We start from the raw sequence: 24,682 nt of genomic DNA on the forward strand, positions 1-24,682 counted from the left end.
AATTTAATTTTATATTGTTATTAAAGCCATAAATTTATTGTTTAAGGAAGTCTCGACATTACATTTTAGAATCCTAATTTGTTTGAATAGAAAAAAATTGAAATTTATATTAGCTGACAACTGAAGAAATACAACATTCTTGATCAAAGTAACCCTTTGTCATTTACTTAGAAACCAAAAATACAACATTAATTGATTAGCTGAGAACTGAAATTAAGCAAATAAGAGTCTGATTAACCCAAATGAATGGAATCTCCAAAAGAGTAATTGACAAAAATTTGGTTACAACTAGATGCTGCTTGCAAGCCCTCTAGCATTGGAATGTGAAGCCAGTGATCATGAAGCGTTCACTTTGTGGCAACACTTTCTGGAAATGTCAAAAATAGTTGCAGCTCTGGTCATTGGAAGTGCCAATGTAGCTTCAGTTCATCAAGTCCAAAGTTCCTTGCTCTACGATGGGATTTCCTTTTTGGTTAGATCTTCCAAATTTATGCTCATTGTGAAGCCTGTGTTTAGTAGACTAGCAACCATGGCTGGAATATCAGATTTCAAAGAAGCAGCCAATGCCTGACCAATTGATTGAATGAAGGACAACAAATTAGCCTAGATTCTTGGAGAGACTACTTTTGAAACAAACACACAACAATTTCATTTTTGTTTCCAGAAAGATAAAGAATTAAACAGTATACCTTCCTATCCTCCTCTTTTTGATGCTTAATAACATCTGAAGGCCACTCATTTACCAGCTTCTCAACTTCAACAGCAATACCAGGCTTCTTTGCATCGGATAAAGTCTGGCATGCATAGAGTAAAAGTTCGATTTCACAGACATTATAGAATCAAAAAGCATTCAAGGTCACATAAAAGATACATTTGAAATCTCAAATACTAGCTCCAGCTAACAGATTAAAATGTCACTTAAGCAATGAAAAGCTGAATGTCAAGATGGAATGCAAGTGACAGTGATATCCATCAGGACGTTCAGTTCAAAACAAATTAACTCACAACTTAATGAGTCAAGGTAAAAAAACTTCCCCTACCTACTAGATTATTGCTTGATATGATCTGCATCACCCCGTAAACGGTAATAAATATTCAGATTTCTCATAGCCATTTCTTTGGGGTAGAATTAGGAGCAAGTAGAAGGTATTAAAATTTGATACTTTCCTTCACAGACTAACTCACTATTAAAACTTTTTGTACATTTATCTTCTTTTTTTTATTTTAATTTCATTTTGTTCTTTTCCCTCCCCCAGCATGGTCAAGAAGGGTGGAGACTCAGGAGGAGGATAACCTAAATATCAAAACATAAAAGGGCACAAATTGATATGACACCTAATTTACCTGATTAAGGACTTGAATAAGAGCAGCAGCGTCCTCTGGCTTCCCTTCTAGTAGTAAACCCTGCAAAAACAGAAATAATTAAAATTAAATAAACTGTTTATCAAATAAACAGAAACTAAACAGGTCTGTATAGGTTACCGAATGATCATATCATTCTTTTACTATATTGAATAAATTTTCATATGCAGGCTAGAATGAAAATAAATAATAGTATTTGTTACCTTGGCACATGAAAAACCAGTGGTGAGAGTGTGCTGCTTCATTGTCTCAGATCTCAAATACTCAATATTCCATAGTGACTCAGTGTCTCCTACAAACAAGAAATGATAGATAAAACCCATGTACAAGGAAAGAGAACTTCTAGGAATAACTCATTCATCTTCTCTCATAGTGGCCCTAATTTTCAGGCCCCACACTGCACACAGAAACATGAGAAATTGAAAGGGCAGAAATTCAAGGCTGAAGACTATCACAGCAGTATATCTGAAAAGTTTAGTTGCTTTGTAGATAACAAACTAGTATATACTCTTACCAACCACTATCACTTAGAGAGAGAGAGAGAGAGAGATAGAGTTAAAAGATCTGAAGAGATGCAGAACATAAGAAGTGGGAGCTCAGAGATTAAAGACCTCTTTGGGCAGCAAATTTCATCCACGTGTCAAATGTAGTCTGTCGTAGTTTTACTCCAGCCTTAATAAATTTTTTTGAGTACTTAGAGATCAACTCCCAATTATTTGTATTGTAACAAATGCTGCAAATGTTAAATCCAAAAAAATATTAAACAAACATAATGAAAGAACGAAATAAATATAAGAATCCTAGCAACCAATTCTTAAGTTTGTAACACAGAAGTTTGGGGCAGTTATGGAATAAAGATTCGATATTGAAGAAAGCTATTCAGGATTCAGGGCAAGCATAACAGATCATCTGCACATATGCTGATATATAACTTGTTCACTCAAAGAACTATCCAACAATGGGAAAACTATATAGGCATACATCACATTTAAACGTCTCAGATTCGAATGTCCATGAGTGTACTAGCCCAGGAAATTGGACAAAGATTAGACTTGAACGGAATTAAATACATTTAAAAGAGAATAGGCTATCATGTCCAGTCAATCATTTCACATTGACTTCAAATTTTATTGGGAAAAGGAAAATAAGTGTTGTTGAGACAGGAATTCTTAGAGCATATAGCAAAGAAAAAGAGAAACATGTGGCTTAACTAAACACCAATTCACCTGAAAAAGATATCTGCAGTGCCAGCTTGTAGCGGTAAGTTATTCCTTTTCAAAAGTTGCATCACCTCCACCATGAGTTTAGCATCATTTCGACCCTTAGCATTCAACTGCACCCCAACATTTAGTTTAATGTACATAAATAAAAGGCCAAATGAATGAAATTGAACAATTTGATAGATGAGTCAACTATACCAATAAATGATGAGCAGATGCAATACTAGGAGTCAATCCATACACATTGTGCTTCCACAAAGCCTTCTTTCCTGCATAAGCATTCAAGCTAAATCATATTCATATGGTTACATTAGATACATTACATGGTAAATTGAAATATTTTAGATGAGCTACAAAGTTCAAAGTTCTACAAACCAAGAATTCAAAACTAGCAGTCAAACTACAGCAAATTGTTCAGGGTCTACAAAATTCTAAAGAGCAGAACAGAAGGCATACCAAAATCAATGGCCCCTACACGAGCACATGCCCTGGTAACTTCTTGGCAGAGATTACAATTAAAATTGGAATGAATTCGGAGGTTTGACAATCGCTGCAACCAAAACCAGAAAGTACATCTATCCACAACCAACATTTCAGGAAAAAAGAAAACAAACTAACAAAACAAGGCTGCAAAGAAAAGGAACTTACAAATCTTCGAAGATTCTGCAGAACATCAAACAGAAGTTTAATGTCCTCATGATTTTTGCAGTTTTCAATCATTGACCACAGAGAAGCATTTGGAGGCATCGTTCTTTTAACATTTACAGATTGAAGCATGTTATCATAGAGTTCCTTAACAGCCTCTGTATTCGACAACACAAACCAAACATTTTTTTTTAAAAAAAGAAATCTTTGAAAACAATCTGAAACTAAACTAATATGGAACAAATCAAGTACCTGTTGGATTGCTATTCGCTGTTCCTGCTTCGGTGGAAAAACATGTCCTTGATATAATCGAATAAACCAGATGCTGTGGCATTGGAAAATAACTGCCTCGGCACAACCCTATCAAATTTAACAATCGTAATTTCAAAAAATTAAAAAACAAAAATTCATTTCTCTATTTCTCTCAGTAACCAAACGAGGAATGAACTAAAAAACCGTCTTAAAAAATGAAAATCGGACGGTACCTGAGGAAGCCTCGGTGAGGACATGGCATTGAAGGGAAGAGAGAGGAGATGAGTTGATTCGAGTCAAAGAAGAGAGTAACCGGTGATTAGAATTGAGAAGAATTGTTTGGGAACCTAAACCCCCGGCGAAATTGCGCGCGTTCGAAAGTACTTGCATTTTTTTTTTTCGAGTTGGGGATCGAGCGGGAGCTGAGTCAAGTAACAGAGCGGGTTAACTCGGCGGGTTTTAGGGGAGAAAGCTCGTTGGTTTCTTTCAGGAAGGGGCTGATCAGGGTTTTAGGGGAAGGAGGAAGGATGGACTCCAGTGGAGTGGCGGCCCATGGTTCTTCTTAGGACCTCGACCTTGTTTAGTTTTTATTTTGTAATTTCTTTATATTATTATTATGCAAAATGAGAAAAATTCCATCCCATCGCACTCCCAATTTAATTTTATTTATGATATAAAATTTAAAAATTATTCAAAAAGATTTAAATAAATCTTAATTTTTTATTATGTTTTATATTTTTATTTTGAGTTAAATACACTCTTATACATTTTAATATAAAAAAATAAAAAAATCATGAAAATAAAATTTATAATATAAAAATGAAACAATATTAAGTAACTAAAAAAAGAAGAAATATGAACCAAAAATTAAAAAAAAAAAGAAAAGAAAAGTGAGTGTTATACTTTCCATTTATTTTGCATAATCTCTGTCACAATAAGGGAAACTTGAAACCTTAGCAGCAAAGTAATCAAGAACTCAAACTTCAATTAACCTTGCACATTCATCTTTCAAGAATATACAACTGTATTTTTATCCCAAAGTTAAAATATGCTTAAACAAGAAAATCTTCCTATCCGACTGACAATTAGGATGATGCCAGTGACTAAGAACTCCGTCCCCTTATTGGCTCGGTAACTGCTGCATTAGACAGATAGTTCTGTTTTCCAGATAAGAATGCCATCGCTATCAGCATACAGCCATTCCCCATCATGGATCAAGGTTCCTGCAATGCGAATCAGGACATGCTTGTCACCAACAGCCTTCTTGTTTGATTTCAAGGGATTAGATCCCAGTGCTCGAACCCCTATATCACATGCATTAATCTCATCCACGTCTCTCACACAGCCATTCACAACAATACCAGCCCACCCCATGTTTTGAGCTGACTGTACCATATTCCCTCCGACCAAAGCACATCTTGTGCGTCCCCCGCCATCTATAACCAACACTCTTCCTTCACCTCTGATTTCAAGAAGCTGCCTGACCAACACATTGTCCTCAAAAACCTTAAGGGTTACAATGGGTCCTGAGAATGCGCGACACTGGCCATAGATCTTGAAGATTGGTTCTAGAGCACGCAGGCTACCACTCAACAAAAGTGCTGCATTTGAATCACAAGCATCAGCAGTGGCAATGGCAGCCATACGTCTTCCTGCAGGGACAGCTATCCAACAGTAATCAAGATTTCTGGCCATAAATGAAAGTCATAAAGATGTCAGCATAAATAAGAACTGCACAAGAAGTAACTCATCTAGATTTTTCTGCACTTATATTTTCATTAAACACATATTTCATAGCATTTTCAGTTTGTTTGCAGGCTAAAACAAACATAAAAAATGCAGGCTGATAAGAATCATAAATGCTACATAGATTACCTACATAAGAATTCCTTTAAATTCTTTTACCATGCTGTGACTAAGCAATTGCAAAACTAAACTACTAAAGGGCCTAGAATGGTATCAATTCACCAGGCATAGTTTCACCGATCAACCAATGTTCCAATCTACCATTATGGAAAAGTTGCGACATATAAGTTATAATGGCTCAAAATTCAAAAAAACCAAGAATGGTTAAGTCCTAATTTGCATACTCTGTCCTAGATACAGTAATTTGCAACCTCCATGATCAACATTACTAGAACGGAAGACAAGCTGCAAAGACATTACACACCCGTGCGCAAATCTTCAAGCAAAAACAAAATTACTTTAATTAATGAGGTATAGTATATCATCAAGATTTTATGAGTTTCAGTAATCAGAAACCCAGGTTTCCAGATAAATCCAGTTTCAGATGCAAGCCTCAAACAAAGTGTACTCCATTATTGAAACCAGTTTGAAAATGTGTTCTGCTCATTTGACCTCTTACTTTCCGGTTCCTCCCCATGCAAGATACCCTTAAGGAGTGCATATACATCTGTTTTACTATATTGTAAGTACAACCCACATGAGGAATTCATTAAAAGTTATCAAATTATCCCAGGATAGCCATCAAACTAAGCTAATATACAGAGCAAAAACCCAGTACCGGCATGATTGGCATTCGGAGTTCCCGCTTCCGTAGGAAAATATGTCCTTGACATCGTCGATTGAACAAGATGCTGTTGCATTGGAAAATTACTGCCTCTCCACATCCCTATGAAATTTAACAATCATCAATTCAGAGGAAAAGAAAATAAATTCATACAAAATCACTAATTTTCTTCTTCCTAGGCGAGGACTAAAGATTTTTCATTTCTCCTTCTTAGCTAATAATCTAAATTATTATTAAAATTAAAATGCAACAAAAAAATCATTTCCCTATGTCTCTCTCAGTAACCAAACAAGGAATTAACTAAAGAACCGTTATAAAAAAAAAAAAAAAACTAGAAACTTGACGGTACCTGAGGAAGCGTCGGTGTGAAGTTGGCATTGAAGAGAAGAGAGGGGAGATGAGTTGATTTGAGTGAAGGAGGAGAGGAATCGGTGATATGAATTGAGAAGAACTGTTCGGGTTCCTAAAACCATAGCGAGTTTGCCAGCGTTTTGCATTTTTCCTTTTTGTTTGAATTGGGGACCGAGTAAGAGCTGAATCAGGTAACGGAGCGGGTTAAATCGGCGAGTTTTAGAGAGGAAAGCTCGATGTCTCGTTTTATCTTGGCTAGCAATGGTAAAACACGAGCCTTTTCAGGAATTCCGTACCGATCTGTCCAGCACGGGGTGGTCTTTCTTCCGTTTGATAGGCGGGACGAGGTGGTATACCGTTGCTCCATCCCCTCCGCCCCGCCCTGCTTATATTATTATTATTTAATTTTTAAACATATATTTAAAGATGTTTAACTGGTTAAATTTGAATACTTATATTGATTTTGAAAAGTTGAAAATTATTAAAGTTGGATTTATTACTTTTTTTCATAAATTCTTTGAAAATTATATTAAATATAGTATATCAAAATTGCATTAGATTTTCTTTTCATTTATAATTATCATCGTTATATATTGTTATTATGTAAAACGATGAGTAGGATTTATAAAAAATATATGTATCTTATTACACTTGATAAAATTATATTTTTAAATTTAATATTTCAAAATTGAAAGCTTAAAATATTTCATTTCCAATTCCACTCTTCTTGAAAGTAGAATTTGTAAAATTCTTGATTTTTTTAACATTTGTTATGTTTTCTTTTAATTCTAATTAAAAAAAATTATTTTTGTTTTTAAGAATTACCAAAAGTTTGATGCTTCTTCTCTTTCATTTAGAGTTTTAAATATGAGAAGGATGCTTGATGTCATAAAAACACTTTTAAATTAGAGTCCATATAAACTTGTAAATTATTACATAGAAGAATTTTATAAATTGAAAATAATATGAATATTTAAATTCTCAATCGTACTCTCGTACACAATTGATGTGAATCATGAGATTCAATTAAGATTCACGATTCTCCTCTCTAAAATGAAGACAATTAGCATCATCAGCAAGTGATAAAGGAAAGAGAAAAAACAAAAAGGGTTCAGCCAAATTATAAGTGTCATTAACATCTTGGCACACTTTCATAGTCTCATAACTGGGGAAAAAGTATTCCCTCTCAGTTGCAGTATACGTAACGTTTACATCAACCGAAAGAACCATTTACAGTTCTTTCTTTTTAACTCCGACACATGGGAGAAAGAATAACCTGACAAAAGTTTAAGAGAAAGACATAACAAACGCTAGAGTCATAGAATCATAATATAATGATTCAGAATCAATCCAACGATGTGAACATCCAATGAAGAATTCCTCTTCCGCTTTATGCTTAGCGTGCAAACCTTAGATGCCTTTTGACCTCACTGTATATGTTCCTCGACCGTGGTCTTGTCATTGAGGGAGAACTGGAGGGGCAATCGTGCGGGTATTATATGATTTACAATGACTACATTTCTGTCCGATTATGTGGAAGTAAACTTCTGTAGTGTCATTGCAGTCGTTACATAGGATCCAAACCTGCATTCGATAGTTAAGTCAATTAAGACCAACAAAACTCAAATGTACAGCAACAGGTTATTAGACATGAACAAGGATCAAAAGTAAGCACCTTCTTATACCGGTAGTCCTCAGGCATTACAGTTGCTTCAATCTGATAAACATAGAAGATAATTGTGTTATGAATCAGCTCGAACCAAAAAAAAAAAAAAGGACTTAAATAGAAGAAAGGGTGACAACAACAACCATTTATGGTTTGATGAGCTTAAAATTAACAAAGCATACCTCTTCATCTATCCTCTTCCAGATTCTAGACATATCAATTACTGACTTGGAGCATATGGGACAACAATATCTGAGCCACAACATCATTTAAATTAGGAATGAAATCCAGATTTTTACTTGCGAAAAACTACAACAAAATTAAACTTATACAAACAAAAATTCAGTCACTCACTTGTCACGCTTTATCATCTCATGGTAACATTCACAGTGCATTGTGTGACCACATTTCATCACGGTGGTATCTTTCAACGAATCAAAAAGGTACTAGAGAAACCGAATGATGCACCATTAGCAGATGAGAATACTTCTTGAGACAATTGAAGAAAGTAGAAGACCAACCTCGTAGCATATGGGGCAGTGATGCCGCATTGAGTTCTCCACACACGAATGATTATCTCGCAGAGCAATGGAATAGCAAGACCCTATGCATTTGCAAAATATACTGTTACTGTACAATGAATAAGATGCACCACAGAATAGAACAGATAAGCTGCAAACTTGTTAGGTGTGAAGAAAAGCAAGGGATGGAATTCAAATGTTTATGGGCCCCTTCTCAAACTCACTTAACCACCCAGTTTAAGGAAGTTCTCATGGAAACAGCATAGAGCTAGAGAAAAGTATTAGAAACAAAACATGAAACAGTTTTAATTAAAGAAAACGTATTGGACAAGAACAGAATATGGCTTAAAAATAAGAATGATACTGAAAGAGGATAACAGGGAAAGTCAGAATAGCTCAATACAGCCCAGGGTTCAGAAACTCAAAGTATCGGACAAGACTACATTTGTATTAGACTAACAGGACCAGCCATGAAAAAATAAGTGCAAAAATTGAAGGAGACAACATGGGAAGTCAGAAACATTGCATCATCAATTCAATTACAGTGACCTTCACCCACCCACCCACCCACCAGTAACAACTTAACTCATTTTTACCTATCATGTATCACATTATTAATGCTCCACTAATACAGGGCATAGACATAATATCAGCATTCAAGATGAAAATTCTGTTGAATAGACTTCAATTTCCAAAAGATGGAAACTTATTGTCAACAATTCAAAATTTAACATGTAAGCATCATAGCCAACTGATGTTTAAAAGGAAACAAAATGAGCTTTGGGTTTTGGAGGAGAGGGAAAGATTAGATCGGTGCTTGGTGGGAGCATGACTGTTTCGCGCTGTAGGTGACTTTGAGAAGATAGAAGTAAATCAATTATCCCCCACCGACCTTTTGGCACACAGGCCACCTCAAATAGCACCATAAAGTAAGAAAGGGGAATGAATCTGAGAACTTTGAACTAAGCATAACACAAATAAAATAAAATAAGGGGACAAATCTGAAATGAAAGATGGTAAGTACATACCACACTTCTTGCAGTGAAAAAAGTTCTCTCTGCCACCAACTCTGTTTCCAAAAATATTCTATTAGGTCCCATCGATCACATTGGAATAATCAAGAGAAGAATCATACTTAAACTTGGCCCCTAACCTGCAGATCCCACAATCATGACAATGAAACTGCCCTTTCTCGGTCTGCGTAGTACAGAAACACAAGTTAAACATCAAGGAAACGCAAGAAACAGTAGAAAAAGCGAGCAAGGATCAAACATCTATCGATTCTCTACATCTCAACATAATGATTTACAAATCAACAGCTGTAATGAACTAAACTTTATCAGTTATTCCAAGCTTTTCTTTGTATCGCTAGCTAAATCTTCGCAAGTGTATGCTTACATCATCATCAAAGAACTTGCAAATTTCACAGAAATATTCTCCCATATTGACGCCACAATTTGAACAAAGTTTAGCAACCTAGAAAAACATAAAACAAAACCAAATTTGAGTACATGAAAGAAAACAAGAAAAAAAAAAGTTTATTTGTATCTAGAAAGTTGCAAATCTGGAAACACACATACCGGCTGCTCTGTGTCACAAACGGAGCAAATAACCTTAAAAAAAGAAAAAATTAAAAGAAAATAAAACATATAATTAATATTATTAAGTCAGGAAAAAATTAACACTAAAATAAAAGAGCAGGATTTTTAATGTCATACTTGTTTCACATCTTGTCGAACAAGGTCGTGCCTGTCAAAGGGGTTCCGTAACATGCTCTGGAGAAGCCATAAGTAAACCCAAAACAACAATACCCAGATCAAGAAACTGCATATGGAGTCAAAATAAATGGAAACATATTAAAGTAAAAACAGGGGAATGCAAAAAAAAAAAAAATACCGCAGCCTCGTTATGGCAATGGCGACAAGAGAAAACCTCGTTGCAACAAGGAGCTCGAATCTCACATCGCCTCCGATAATGTTGGCACCTTAAAAAAACAAAAAAAAAACCCAACAAATCATAGGTGGAAAAGAAGCCCAAAATGAATTAGGAAAGGAAGATGAAAAAAAAGAAGAAAGAAGAGATACCCATAACCCATCTTCCCAAAATGAAGGCGTTCATTGGCTGAAGAGGCTTCCATCTCCATGAGTATTCGAAAAAAAAAAAACCCCTTTTTTTGGGTTTTTTTTTTTAGGGGCTTTTCCAGAGAAATCCCTGAAAGAGGAGTAGTTTCCTGATTTGGGAAAATGGGGTTAGTTTTGGTGGTTTGTCGTTATCCTCAAAGAGGGAGTACTGATGACGAGAAATGAAGGTTCCCCGCGTTCAAGAAAAGCCATTGCTTTATATATATTATTTGTTACAAAAATATTAGAAAGTAATGATATTAAATTGGGGGGCCACAGAGAGAGAGAGAGAGAGAGAGAGAGGATAAGGTAGCTGGTGGAGTGTGGTGACTTTGAGCAAAAGGGTCCAGGCGCCGCAATGTCAGCGAATCATGTTTCAGTCTGTAAACTATCTTTTTTTTGGCAATTTAACAAACACGTGCAAGACACATAAATGATTTCATTCCACTCCCCCAACTTGACCATGAAGGTGAAATTGGTGGTAATAGCAGTAAATCAATGTTTAATGAATGAACTTACTTTAAGAGGAAAAGCATTGAGTGGATAATGTTCTCAATTTTTTACAAAAAATGATGTCAAGAATTGTTGGTTACCTTTTCAATAATGTTCACATCTCTAACCTAAAACTTGTTCATGGCTGGTAGAGCACATGGAGCCACAACAATAATTAACTTGAAAACATGGCCTGCTGAGAACAATGTCGCCTATGATAGATCAAAGAAGGAATAAAGACAGACATTTATTGCTTTTGGATAGGGTTGTTTTTCAAACTCAATCTGATCAACAGAAATTTGTTAATGGCTTTGGATTCCCAGGGGCAACAATGAGTCTGCCCGTGTTCTTGCCTACCACGCAACTTGCTTCCTAACCTTAGGTATCAATCAAAACCCACACCTTTTTTCCACACGAATTCTTAACACTTTCAATCAAAATCCATTTCTTACATGATAATCCATTGTCATAAACAGCTATGATGCCAAATGTGTAGTTTTAAATATACCCAAGATAATAATTTTCAATGAAATATAAAATTCATTATCCTGGTGGATAATTTGGATAATGGAAGATCAGATCTGGAGGTGTCCTTGTCAAGAGTTCCTTTCTTGTACATTTTTCCAACTTGTACATGAACTACTTTTGTGCGTCAAACTCTTTAAAATAAAAAGAAAAAAAAAAGCTAAGTTCTAGAGTTCTGTGCATAGTTTGCTGTGCCAGGTGAATTGGATCCTGAACGAATTGAGATGCATACAAAGCTCAACTTGCACTTCTCTTAATATTCCTTTGTATCAAACTAAAAGTAAATTGTCTTACATGGGTTGCATGGAAGAGAAAGTTTACCACAAGTTGCAGCAAATACAACTGATAATAGCCAGTATGATTTTCAATCATTGTCTGTATGTGAGACTTTTACAGTTTCTGAATGCATTAATTGAGATGGAATTCATCTTAAAGAGTTAAATTCTTGTTGCTTATGTGCCGGTCAAGCAAAATTTTATCAGTATTAGCTGTAGAATCTGTCTGTGGATGTTATGATATTGCATTGAAGAGTATGTTTAGAGAAATGCAAACATTTTTCAAGCAAGTTTCATTCCCTTCAATGCTCGTGTGAGTGTGAGGCAATGGAGATAAAGGGTCTGCAAGTTGGTTTTGGTTGGACCCTTTTGCCTTTGGTCAAGAAAAGCAACCAAAGTCTAGGTTCAGACTTAAGGGTATTTGGGACTTGGGGTGAGTAACACACCAGATACTTTTAGTACTTTTCTTTGTTTTCTTTTACCTTTACAAGATTAAGTGGCTTGAATTATCAGGATAAGATCATAACTCAGTTTGCTGATTCTCCTTGTGCCTTGAAATGAAACTTACTCTTCTGTATGAAATACTTTCATGTGCATACATTATTACTCTCAATGGCAAAGATCAAGGTTGGCAAAAGAACTTGTCAGGTTTTTTATTCCAAGCCGCAGGCTGCCTGTCTTTAGCAAAAAGCAGCGGATGAAAACCAGATTACAGGGATCCCAATCAGTACTTATGTAACATACTAGGTTGTTATAATTAGTTCCAACCATGTCACACATTGTTTTATGATAATCTCAACCCTTTGAAATTTACATGTAAAGCAAGTAATAAAATTGGAAAATCTTGAATATGCGTGTCGCATATGGTATAAATTTAAGCTAATATGGATTCCCCATTGCCAGCATGAAACCTTTCTGGACTGCTGTTTTGCAATTCTAAAAATACACTTTCTTCTATAAATGATTTGCCAAAGAGGCCAACCTCAGCCTCAGAAAATCAACAGAAAAAACCGTTTGTTATTAGGGAAAAACTGTAGGCACCAAATTACACCCATGCAAAAGCTATGTATCCAACCCAAACTAGAACATACAGAACCAACAAACAAGATTTTTTCCCATTTGCAACTCTCTCTCTTCCAGATTAAAAGGGGGCAGGGAATTCCTCCTCTCTGCACTAGTCAGAATCTGCAGAAATGGGTTGTGGTGAATCCAAGCACGTAGCAACCGGAAACACCATTAGCCGGAAGAATTCAAGAGCTGAGTCCAAGAGGGGCAAAACTTCGGAAACCATTGCAGAAACAAGCAAACAGGGTAGCAACACAAGCTCAATATTGGTGCAAGAGGAAGGCAAGAATGTCAATCAGGACTCTTTTAATTCCAGGGCTGTGGCTGATGAGGGGAAGGACATAATTGAGAGCACAGAATTGAAGAAAGAAGAGAATGTAGAGACAGATAAGGAGAAGAAAAGTGGGGTTGTGGGAGAGAATGAGGAACCTATTCAGGGAATTGCTTTGGAGGGAATGTCTGGAAGGTCGGAGTATTACTCTCCACGAGAAGAGGCTGGGCAAGAGAGCTTGTTCAATGAGAATGTGAATCTGGCTGAAGAGACAAAAGAAAAAGCTGTAGACGAAAAAGAATCGGCTCAAGAGACAAAAATACAAGCCAGAGAAGAAATTGTGGAGGATAAAAAATTGGCTGAAGAGACCAAAGAAGAAACAGTGCAGGAAATAATACTTGCTGAAGAGACAAAAGAAGAAGCTAAAGAAGATATCGTGGAGGGTAAAAACCTGGCTGAAGATGCAAAAGAACAAACTGTGGAGGGTGAAAAACTGGCTGAAAAGAAAACAGAAGAAACTGCAAATGGTGTGTGACACTAACCATGGATGGCAGTTTCTTGTTAATGATGCATGATTCTTATTCATTCCCTAATTTGATTTCTTAATGTACGTTCAGGAGAACGTGAAGCTGTGAAGGAAGAGAACTTGGTAAAAGAAACAGAAACAGCAGAAACTACTGAACCTGAAGCTTCAACCCCAGTTGAGAAAGAGGTATTAAATATCAAAACCATTTTGGGTCCTAATTAAATTATGACAAGTTTATTTGAATGCAGAAAGGAATTGGGAAGTACTCAAAAAGTTTTTTCTTTGGTGCAGGAAGAAACAGCAGTTGCTGCACCAGCCGAGGATTTGAAGACAGAGTGAAACCTTTGAAGCTGTTTTATCTGGGTTTATCAGACTCTTTGTACACTTCAATTTCATGTATTAATACCATACTCCTCCTCAAAACCCTGATCAAAGAAACATGTAAAAGTGTTAAGAATTTAACATGGAACTCAAAAAGTTTGTCTAAATATGTGTTTCTTTATGGAATATTGTGGCTTGCATTGATATTCTGAGATTGGTCATTGATCTCCCATCCCGACTTTTTCTGGCAATGGGGACAATTATTTGGAACTAAAAATGCTTTAAGCTATGAAAGCTATGATGATCTTCGAATCACAGAGTCGCATATTGGTCATATTGGGGCAGTTTATTGCCATAACTAATAAAGTCTGTGTTTCCATACCTACCAATTAAGATGGAAATGGAATGAAACTGTATTCATTTGATCAGTCTCCTCTTTGGGTCAAAATCCATAAATCAAGCTTTTACTTGTTTACTGACAATTAAGGATCTGATACTCAACCATAAGGGAGAGAGCTTCGTTCCTGTGATTGGTATTGTTCTAAAGATCATGGTGATTCAGAGGCGAATCGTTCAGCACAATATTGCATGGCACTGTTTCATTCCACTCCGGCTTGGCCCGATTGTTTTCACAGAGCCAGCGTTAGAAAGAGACGCAACAGATTTGAAATTAACAAGTGTTAGAGTTAATGACTATAATTAACAAATTCACAAAATATAAAAATCCAAATTATACAAATTATTGTATAAAAACTAAATTTATTCTTTTTGTAGAGTATAATAACTAAATTGTAGAATATACATAATCCAGGTAGGCCAATTACAAGAGTATAATCTAATTTCAACTCTTAAACTTGATTATATATATCTGAATTAAATTAAAATTTTATTTAAATATTATCTATCTAAATTAAATTCTTTTAATATTAATTTTATCTTATAATTCTATTTAGATAAGACTTAAATACAATATAAATAAATCCTCACTACATATATAAATACACACTCAAATACTCAAATAAACAAACCTAAAACTAACAGACCAACTACAAGAGTATAATTTGATTTAGTCTTTACAATAGTATAATTTGATTTGAACTCTTAAACTTTATTATGTATATTTAAATTAGATTAGATTAAGATTAAAATTTTGTTTAAATATTTTTCAGCTAAATTTAAATTAGATTAGATTAATATTACATTTTTATTTAAATTAAATTCTTTTAGTATTATTTTTTATTTTATAAATTCTATTTAAACAAGACTTAAATAAATTATAAATAAATTCTGACTTTATTTATAAATATACACTCAAATAAACCTTACCCAACCCTAAATCTTTCTCACTTGATAAACCTAAACCCTAACCTAGTTCTTCCTCACTTGTCGAGCGTAAACCTTAACCTAGTCCTTACCCAATGTTTAATCTTCTTTGCAAAACTTCACTTGTCAAACCTAAACCTTACCCAATGTTTAATTTTCTTTGCAAAACTGTTTCCCATCGAAGGATTCAAAGTATAACAACTCTTCAGAAATACCCACCATGCATGTCAGTCACTTCAAATCTTCAAGACTACCCAGCATTGGTATTACACCCTTTTACTGTCTCGTACCTCATTGAAACATTTGGCTTTTCCAAAAAATATGCTTTAACCATCTCAAAACATATTAATTTTGAAACTTCAGAAAAACCTGATTCTATCATCGCTTTTTTCAGGAATCAAGGTTTCTCGGAAACCCATATCACTAGAATGGTCAAGACTCATCCATCGTTGCTTGTGTGTAATGCTGAGAAAACCCTTTTGCCTAAGATTGAATTTTTTCGCTCTAAAGGCACTCCATGCTTTGATATTGTAAGAATCTCGGTTGCTTTCCCTACTATATTTTTCATAATTTAGATAATATTATTCCTACTTTTAATATTATTAGTACTCTTCTTCAATCTGACGAGAAAACTGTTTGTCCTATCAAGCATTTTCCTCAATTAATCTTTTATGATGTCAAAACTTATCTTTTACCCAATATTAGTATTTTGAATGATGTTGGAGTGCCACTATCCAATATTATTTCGATGTTAAGGATTCAACCTCATATATTATTTATATCTCCATCTAAGTTGAAGGAAATTGGAGACACTATAAAGAACATGGGATTCGATCCTACGGGCAAGCGATATCTTTACGCTCTCTTTGTATATTCTTCCATGACCAAAGCAACATGGGACAAAAAGGTTGATCTTTTCAAGAAGTTGGGCTGGTCCGAGGAAGAGATTTGTAAGGCTTTTCACTTGCAACCCATTTGTATGAAGACCTCTGAGGATAAGATTACGGCAATAATGAGTTTTCTGGTGAACAAAATGGGATTTACCCCTTCAGCTATTGCCAAAAAACCTTGTTTGGTAAAGATCTGCTAACCTTAGCTTAGAATTTTTATTTCTGAGTTCAGATAAAGTATTCCATAACAGATTTGTTAACCGTTACGGGGACAGAGGCTCCTGAACTACAAAAGCTGTACATAGACAAAACAAAATGGTTCTTTCCATAGAAGGCAAATATTGAATAGGTTAGGTTATTTTTAGAATGGGAATATTTTGATGGAGTTGTTGAATTGTTTCAAACTTTTTCATTGCAATTAGTTTATTTTGCGGAAGTTAAGTTTAAGGTGAATCAATGTCAATGTTACATCTTTTTTTTAAAAGTTAATTTATGTTCACAAACTTTCCGACATATTTCTATTTGTCTGTGGATTTGAAATACCTTATTTACTTGTTAGATGTGTTTCTTAGATGTGGTTCATGAAATTGTGGTTATTTTCAGGAGGTTAAGGTGTAAGAATAGTTGCGACAGCTGTGAATAGTTTCAGGTTTTGTATCCTCAGCATCCAGCTTATGTCACTTTCGTTAATAGCTGTCTCAAGATGAGCCTGGAGCTGTTCCAACTTCCAAGAGGCTGGCGTAGATTATGCTGCCTCTCACCTTTCATCCATTTGATGACCCTAATCATTTTTTCAAAAGATTGCTGCTTTCAGAACTCTCCCTTTACCACCGATGAACCCTTTGGCTAATTCACATTGCCTCCTACATTCTTTATGCTCCTCCAAAAATACCCCTGCCAGTAGGTTAACAGAGGTTTGCTTCCATAAAAATTTAACTGAAATATAAATGAAAAGTAAGAAAAGTTTTCTGCTAATACTTACTGTTATTATTATTTTTACTTTACAATAAGTTCAGAAGAAACTTTGTGAAACAATTCAAAAAAAAAGTAGAAAAAGTGGTGGCAGAGCAGAAGTATTCAAAGGAAGAACCATCAACCGACAGCCAAGACATAAAGCTAGCCCCCATAACAATAAGTTTCCAAGGGTTACTAAAAACCCCTTCCATCTCTCCCTAACCATTACCAAAACAATTTACTACCATGTTTTCTCTGCTTCATCACTCCCCAATGAATTTGATTCTGCTCTATGTGCCCCAAAGGAGAAAAATCCCTCGTTTTCTAGGCTGGTATAGTCCACACTCTGATCATAAAGGGATATATGTGCCTTGGTTTGTCTGTTTTCAATAAATGCCATTAAATGTTCACGGTTAAGAAAGATCAATGATGAGATGAACCACGTATGTCACTAGGTGATTCAGCATGTCTCATTTGACGGAAGGGGAGTTGGACATAAATAGCAAGTTGAGTATAATGCCTTTTTGGGAAAATCTCAATTCAATTAGTACATTCAATGCATATAAAAATATCTTAATTTACTGAATTTTATTTGAACAATAATGACATGCCTCGTCCTCGTCTCCTAGATGTACCTGTGGTTCATTTTTGAACACGAGTAACATAGGAATTGTCCCCCTTTTCATGAGAGCACAGAATTGAAGAAAGAAGAGAATGTAGAGACAGATAAGGAGAAGAAAAGTGGGGTTGCGGAAGAGAACGAGGAACCTATTCAGGGAATTGCATTGGAGGGAATGTCTGGAAGGTCGGAGTATTACTCTCCAAAGAGAAGAGGCTGGGAAAGAGAGCTTGTTCAATGAGAATGTAAACCTGGCTGAAGAGACAAAAGAAAAAACTGTGGAGGAAAAAGAATTGGCTCAAGAGACAAAATTAGAAGCCAAAGAAGAAATTGTGGAGGATAAAAAATTGGCTGAAGAGACCAAAGAAGAAACAGTGCAGGAAATAATACTTGCTGAAGAGACAAAAGAAGAAGCTAAAGAAGATATCGTGGAGGATAAAAAATTTGATGAAGAGACCCAAGAAGAAACTGTGCAGGAAATAATACTTCCTGAAGAGACAAAAAGAAGAAGCTAAAGAAGGTATCTTGGAGGATAAAAACCAGGCTGAAGATGGAAAAGAACAAATTGTTGAGGGTGAAAAACTGGCTGAAGAGAAAACCGAAGAAACTGCAAATGGTCTGTGACACTAACCAAGGATGGCATTTTCTTGTTAATGATGCATGATTCTTATTCAATCACTAATTTGATATCTTAATCTATGTTCAGGAGAACCTGAAGCAGTGAAGGAAGAGAACTTGGTAAAAGAAACAGAAACAGCAGAAACTACTGAAGCTGAAACTCCAACCCCAGTTGAGAAAGAGGTATTAAATATCAAAACCAGTTTGGCTCCTAATTAAATAATTATAAGTTGATTTTACTGCAGAAAGGAATTGGGAGTACTCAAAAGGGTTTATCTTTGGCGCAGGAAGAAAGAGCAGTTGCTGCACCAGCCGAGGATTTGAAGACAGAGTGAAACCTTTGAAGTAATGATTGATTAGTTTACGGTTTCTTAATATATTTTGCAATGCAATCTATCTTCATCAACATATATCGTCTTCTGCTACTGGGGGTTTTATCAGACAGAAACAGTGCTATATATGAACACATATTTGCCCAAGGTAATAAACTTCTGAAGAAATCGGAAATAGGGGTGTCCCATGCATGGGAAGAAATATTTCTTGTGAGAATATTGTATTTATATCAATGGAACTGATTACTTACTAATACTATGCTTTATTTTTCATTCCAATGCCAGGAAATTGTTACACCAAGCTCTGTTTCCACAAAGCCTACTGCTGAAGAATGTGGCTTCTGTTGTTGTTGTTGTTGTTGAAAAATCGGAACTTCGTGTTGTGATTGCAATTTACCTTTTTATGTTTAGATATTACTATGTTTTGGGTGTATTTCAATGTTGTTCTCCGGAAATGGAAAGAAACTGTTTTCATTTGATCAGTCTCGTTTTGGGGTCAAAAGGAGATAAACCATGGTTTTACTTGTTTACTGACAATATAATGAATCTGATATTCAACCATAAGGGAGACTGCTCTCTTGCTTGTGATTGGTATTGTTCTATACATCATAGTCATTGGGAGGAATATTGCATGGCTTTGATCCCGCGATTATAGAATCCATGCAAGATATCCCCTCCATTCAAAGCTACAAAGAGACTTTTAATAAATTTGAAATGTATGACCTCAGAATTTGCCAAAGCCTCTGTTCGCAGATGCATTCGTCATTGTTTCAGCCATGTGTGACCCCAGAAATCTAGATTCAAGGTGACCTGATCCCAAGAACCGGCCCTTGGGTCTAATGGTATTCGTGTAACAGTGGCTGACCCTTGTAAGACTTGAGTTCGATCCAAGTCCCATCTCCTTGAGTTCCTCAACTTAACCAGCAACCAGTATCAACAAGAGTGTTTTTTTTTTATTTTTTCTCCCTCGTTTAGTGCAGTATCTGGGGTTTGACGATGGAGGACCAAAAACCAGGTTTTTGTTTAGATTGAACCAGAGTTTGTATTAAAGAATCATGCCGTGAGAAAGAAGAGACGATGTTAAATTGGAATTTAGGTTCATGAAGGTAAAAAATATACAGGTTTTAATAGTTATTTACATGAATTCCTTCCTAACCCCAAACCCACATCAATAACGTTCGTTTTTCAATGGCTTTTTACAAGGCTTCAATGGAAGAATGAAAATTTTGCTACCTGAAGTGGAAATCGATGAACTATGCTACCAGCCCCATCTTCCAGGAGATATCACAACGGTAAATCATGTACTAGATGTAACTCCCCCTTCATTTGACTGACTATTCATTTTCAGATCAACGATGGCTGGATCTCTGGACAAAACAATATTTCCTTTGTGATCCGTTTCGCCATACTCTGCAACACGAGGGTCCATCACGATTCTGCAGGATCTCCATTGTTGGCACATTAAATCAACACCATAATAATTTAAGTGGTCTGCGATGCTGTTCCCGGTCACTGACCTGCAATAGAATGCGAAAGTAGAAAACTTCATGACAGATTTCCAAAGTAATAGTTCTAAAGCAGTCATGCCCACTTCTCATTTAGCAAAAAGAATAATCTATCAATGCCATCATTTTCCCTTTTTCACCAAGAAGATTAGGAAGAACAACACATACATAAAAGATGCCTTCATCTTCCGTTTTCATAAATTTTAAAACAACCAAACTACTAAATCAAATAATTTAATGTTTCATCAAATTAATCAAATATTAAAGTTATTCAAGCAATAGATGAGGTTTCAAGTACTGATAAATTTCCATCACAATCAAAAACCACACATAGAAATAGGCTTACCTACTACAGGCTGGATCTTCACCAGAACCATCACAGACCTTCTCAACTCTATAAACCAGACTTCCCAGTCCAAGGTTATACAGCCACACCTACAAAAAAAAAATGTACATTAACGAGCTTATTCATGCCATTCTTTGTTTAATCTGGCTGCAGTCTTACATGCATCCAACAGCAGTCCTCTATCCGCCACACCTCTCATACAGAAACTTAGGCACTTTTAAGTGTCGGACAATGGAGCATAAGCATGTCCTTACATTTACATATGTAAAATTGTTTACAGACTTTAAAGCAAAGACCTTTCTTATATTTACATTCAAATAATGCCATAACCATTAGCACCATGACACCTCAAAGGCAAACTAGGACCTTCAATGAAGGAGATTGGCAAAGAGTAGATTAATATACAATTTAAATAATGAAGAATAAGGAACAAGACAACCCTGTTTGGTCATGGAATGGAGAAACAGAGAATAAGTCTATTTCAAGAACCATTATGAACATGCAACAACATTTTGCAGATACTGGCATTCACTTTTAGTGTTACTCAACAGTCAAGACAATAAATGGATGTATATTGGCAACAATCCATGCATCCTCAACATTAAAAATGATTTTCCACAAAAAGTTACATACCATTAAATATCTCAATGTTCAAGTACTGATGACAATCCAATTAGCAACTCTCAGGCCTAATTTAAGTTATTTGCTTAAAGCCACAACTAAAGTCATCGAGTTTATTTTACCAAACACAGATACTAACCTCTCTAGGAAAGTGATGGTATGTCTTTTGCGGGAAATAGGAATAGTATGGTGGCAGATGAGGCACAATATCATGGTCATTTGTAACTCTAATTGTGTTTGGCACAAGTTTACTGTAATAAGAAGTAAAGGCAGCATTCCCAATACGAGGCTGTCCAAATGTCATAACTTGAACATTTTTGGCTTCATGATTAACCTGGGAATAAAAAATTAACTTTCTCATTACAACTCTGACAGAGTAACCAGGAAAGCTTCCAGAATTTAACCAAGGAAAATCAATTCAAACTCATCTAATATTCAAGAAGGTTTCACATTTACCACATGATGAAAAGAACAGCAATAATAAAATATTTCCAGCTGTATCAAGAAAGGCTCAAGATTACCGTTAGATCAAGTGCACAAAAGGAAGCCATAGCACCTCCCATTGAATGCCCAGTCACCATGATTTCAAGGTCTCCATAAAATTCTTTTGCTTTTTTAACAGCATGCAGAATTCCAGGGCGTATGGTTGTGTTGTGGTAAGCAGTATAAAATCCATGGTGCACCTGAAATGGTGAAAACAGACTAATGATTAATATCAATCACTCCAGTATAAATTCACAAATTAGAAGAAATTTGTTACGCATACCATAGCATCAGGCATGCCAGGGTAATTTAAATCAAGCTGTTTCCAGAATAAATCTTCAACCCAATTCTGTAAGCTGCAAACAATAAAATCATACAAACAGAAAGCAATTAAATTTATAATAATTAAAAAAAAAAACTTAATTTCTGCATTCCTCAAATCTTGCTTATCATTTGTTGTTTTCATGCCATGAACAGCCTGGTTCGATAATGTGACCAACCAGCATAACTAGTGAGAAATCCAGCTTTTTAAAACATTTCTGAACAGAAATTATAAAAGCAATTAAGCATTAAAATATTAGTACCTGTGCTCCTGAGTTCCTCTAAAGGCAATAACAATGGCATTAAGATCCTTTGCCACTCCAACAAACGCCTATTAATTGATGTTCATTTTCATGTCAGTTACAAACAAATGTAAAGTATAACACCTATACGGGTTAAAATTCCAGTAAATATCTAAAAACACTATGAAAAATGCACCTGTAAACAGTTCTGAATATCAACAACAAGCTCAATAACTTCAAACCCCTGTTTCCATTCAAAGGAGCATTAGGACAACCAATTCAAGTGAAACCTACCCGATCATTGCAGATTAAAGAAAAACTACTAGACAATCACTACCTTAGTCAAACCATCACATCTTTCACATGTCCAAGTAAAAAGTTCCGTCAAATCTGACATGTACACCTACAGGGACAAAAATTGCCTGAGTGACCATATCAACAACAAGGAAATACAAAGCAATGTAAATGAAGCAAACAATAACTCTCATATAACTTCTTAGGCAACAACATTGAACTCATTGGCTCCACTATTCTAAATCAAATAAGCAGGGATCATTTGCATCGATTCCAAGCCTTCTATATCATTTCATTGGCTTCATATGCATTCAATTATAGTAAATCATTACATCACCGCAGCACGAAACAAAATTTCCTTGATAATTACTTAAACTTTTAAACTCAAATTCATTAAAAATAGTAATTAACAACTTTACCGCAGAAGCATATTCTACTAAAATAGTGGCAAGAGTATGATTGTAGACGGCGAAGTTATCCTTGTGCTTGGCCTGTAATTCTACAGTAAATGGGGGAAAAAATTCCTTGTTAAACTAAAATTTTAAAATCTCAAAAGCTACAAAAACCAAACATAACCTTTAAAACAATCAAATAGAAACTAGAAGTACAAGTTCTTGAGCTGAATTTAACATTTCATTGCGTAAAAAGGGAATAATTAAGCATAATTATAATAGGAATACCTAATTTTTTATTTTTTTAAAAATTAAGAAATTAAAAGAATTGAATTTAAAGAATACCTCTCCCACAAGAAGATGCAATTAAACATGTAAAAATCACTAAAATTAGCCACGTTTTATGTCCCATAATCTGCAATTAAAGAAAAAATTTATTCCGAAACGTAATAAACAACAAAAAAAAAAAGAAAATTAAAGCAAACTGATCAGAAACGGACCTGGTCAAAACGCGGACTTTGGAGTCCGATTTAGATTGAATCCTAGGTTTCTTTCACGGCGACCGCCGGGCTCCGGCAGGCTTGAACGGTGCCGTTTTGAGGGGGCCAATGATGGAGAAAGGAAGGCGAGGGAAATTTATTTATGATTTTTTAATGGAAAAGAAGAGGGGAGAAATAGTGACCAATACGGACTTTCTACCTCTACGTTTCTTCGGGGTTTTATGTGTTTTTAATTACCTGAATTGCCCTTGTTGAACTTTCGTTGGCCGCGTGCTTCTGAAATATTTGGTAGATGTGGATGGGTAGTATGGTAATTTGGTACAACTGTAACGTGTAACTGCTCACCGGTGCGAAGTTTGGAATTTTTCAGTGTGGAAATTTGCGGAGTTTCAGATAGGTTTGGATCAGGTAGGTTGTGTCCACCGTATTCCCTTTCTTTCCGTCTCCTTTTCTTTTGGGGATTTACTTGCTTTCATTTACTTTTCTTATTTTTGCCTGAATTTCTTTCTTTAATTGAGCCAATAACTAATTTTTATTGGTCAATTTAATTTATTCAAACAGCTAATTCAATTTTATTAATACAAATATATTAACTGTGGCTTGTAGTGAGATATAATAAGTCAATCGTTAATTTAAAAGGGAAAAAAACAAAAAAAAGATCTAAATTTATCTAAATTGACTCATTTATGATGTTTAATTTTATAATATCATTGGTTATCAAATTATAATATATAAATATTTCCTTTCTCCTTTTTGCCAGATTTCGATTGCCGGAATAACCTCACCAACCCCCGTAACCCCTCAAGCCACTCTTTTATTTAATCAGACTCTTTTTCTCAATCTCGAAATTACTAGATCTAGATCCGAAAATTTCAAAAGCCATAAACCCAATAACACTCCTTTTATTGATTTATCTTGTGTGATTTTTTGTATTATTACGTTTTTTGGATTTATATAGGTTTTTTTTTATCTTGATTTAATTGTATATTTTTTATTTTATTTTATTTTATTCTGTGGGAGGATTGGAACTCATTACATACTACTAATCTATATTTTCATTTCCAATGCCAGGAAACTTTTACACCCAGCATGGTCGCCCC

General features: G+C 35.2%; 4 protein-coding genes across 10 annotated transcripts; 1 reads left to right on the forward strand and 3 right to left on the reverse strand.

The window, feature by feature from the left end:
- Positions 1 to 89: 89 nt before the first annotated feature.
- LOC18603444 (putative 4-hydroxy-4-methyl-2-oxoglutarate aldolase 3) lies at positions 90 to 6,742 on the reverse strand. 5 transcript variants are annotated; one of them, XM_088805888.1, is made up of 12 exons: positions 6,359 to 6,742; positions 5,541 to 5,556; positions 3,480 to 3,571; positions 3,231 to 3,385; positions 3,039 to 3,132; positions 2,781 to 2,851; positions 2,589 to 2,695; positions 1,974 to 2,095; positions 1,566 to 1,654; positions 1,345 to 1,404; positions 690 to 794; positions 90 to 567 (listed from the first exon to the last, which is right to left on the reverse strand). In XM_088805888.1, exons 1-12 carry the CDS (start codon positions 6,504 to 6,506, stop codon positions 451 to 453), a joined length of 1,176 nt encoding a protein of 391 aa, XP_088662014.1. In that variant the 5' UTR covers positions 6,507 to 6,742; the 3' UTR covers positions 90 to 450. The 5 variants fall into 5 exon arrangements, with proteins under 5 accessions (XP_088662014.1, XP_007035492.3, XP_007035495.3 ...); XM_007035430.3 differs by lacking the exons at positions 5,541 to 5,556; positions 6,359 to 6,742 and adding an exon at positions 3,713 to 4,052 and having other exon boundaries at positions 3,480 to 3,587; XM_007035433.3 differs by lacking the exons at positions 90 to 567; positions 690 to 794; positions 1,345 to 1,404; ... (6 more) ...; positions 3,480 to 3,571; positions 5,541 to 5,556 and adding exons at positions 4,361 to 5,131; positions 6,004 to 6,111.
- Positions 6,743 to 7,470: 728 nt separating this feature from the next.
- On the reverse strand, positions 7,471 to 10,835 carry LOC18603446 (CHY-type/CTCHY-type/RING-type Zinc finger protein). Its single transcript, XM_018120243.2, has 12 exons — positions 10,632 to 10,835; positions 10,444 to 10,531; positions 10,266 to 10,322; positions 10,128 to 10,160; positions 9,946 to 10,023; positions 9,701 to 9,744; positions 9,576 to 9,616; positions 8,548 to 8,630; positions 8,381 to 8,472; positions 8,209 to 8,278; positions 8,036 to 8,077; positions 7,471 to 7,944 (listed from the first exon to the last, which is right to left on the reverse strand). The coding sequence occupies exons 1-12, from the start codon at positions 10,688 to 10,690 to the stop codon at positions 7,819 to 7,821; spliced, it is 813 nt and encodes a 270-aa protein (XP_017975732.1). The 5' UTR covers positions 10,691 to 10,835; the 3' UTR covers positions 7,471 to 7,818.
- Positions 10,836 to 13,152: 2,317 nt separating this feature from the next.
- On the forward strand, positions 13,153 to 18,881 carry LOC18603447 (kinase-like protein). Its single transcript, XM_088805803.1, has 8 exons — positions 13,153 to 13,822; positions 13,913 to 14,007; positions 16,259 to 16,489; positions 16,588 to 16,652; positions 16,959 to 16,969; positions 18,115 to 18,337; positions 18,633 to 18,729; positions 18,792 to 18,881. The coding sequence occupies exons 1-8, from the start codon at positions 13,153 to 13,155 to the stop codon at positions 18,879 to 18,881; spliced, it is 1,482 nt and encodes a 493-aa protein (XP_088661929.1).
- A 1,077-nt stretch (positions 18,882 to 19,958) lies between these two features.
- Positions 19,959 to 23,792, reverse strand: LOC18603448 (lipase-like). 3 transcript variants are annotated; one of them, XM_007035438.3, is made up of 11 exons: positions 23,583 to 23,791; positions 23,428 to 23,497; positions 23,110 to 23,189; positions 22,734 to 22,799; positions 22,593 to 22,640; positions 22,418 to 22,485; positions 22,117 to 22,189; positions 21,872 to 22,033; positions 21,490 to 21,684; positions 20,730 to 20,818; positions 19,959 to 20,395 (listed from the first exon to the last, which is right to left on the reverse strand). In XM_007035438.3, exons 2-11 carry the CDS (start codon positions 23,492 to 23,494, stop codon positions 20,176 to 20,178), a joined length of 1,068 nt encoding a protein of 355 aa, XP_007035500.3. In that variant the 5' UTR covers positions 23,495 to 23,497; positions 23,583 to 23,791; the 3' UTR covers positions 19,959 to 20,175. The 3 variants fall into 3 exon arrangements, with proteins under 3 accessions (XP_007035500.3, XP_017975867.2, XP_088662123.1); XM_018120378.2 differs by lacking the exon at positions 23,428 to 23,497; XM_088805997.1 differs by lacking the exon at positions 19,959 to 20,395 and having other exon boundaries at positions 20,726 to 20,818; positions 23,583 to 23,792.
- Between the last annotated feature and the right edge of the window lie 890 nt (positions 23,793 to 24,682).

This window comes from Theobroma cacao, chromosome 4 (assembly GCF_053813885.1).
Source record: "Theobroma cacao isolate CCN51 chromosome 4, ASM5381388v1, whole genome shotgun sequence".
Classification (NCBI taxonomy): domain Eukaryota; kingdom Viridiplantae; phylum Streptophyta; class Magnoliopsida; order Malvales; family Malvaceae; genus Theobroma; species Theobroma cacao.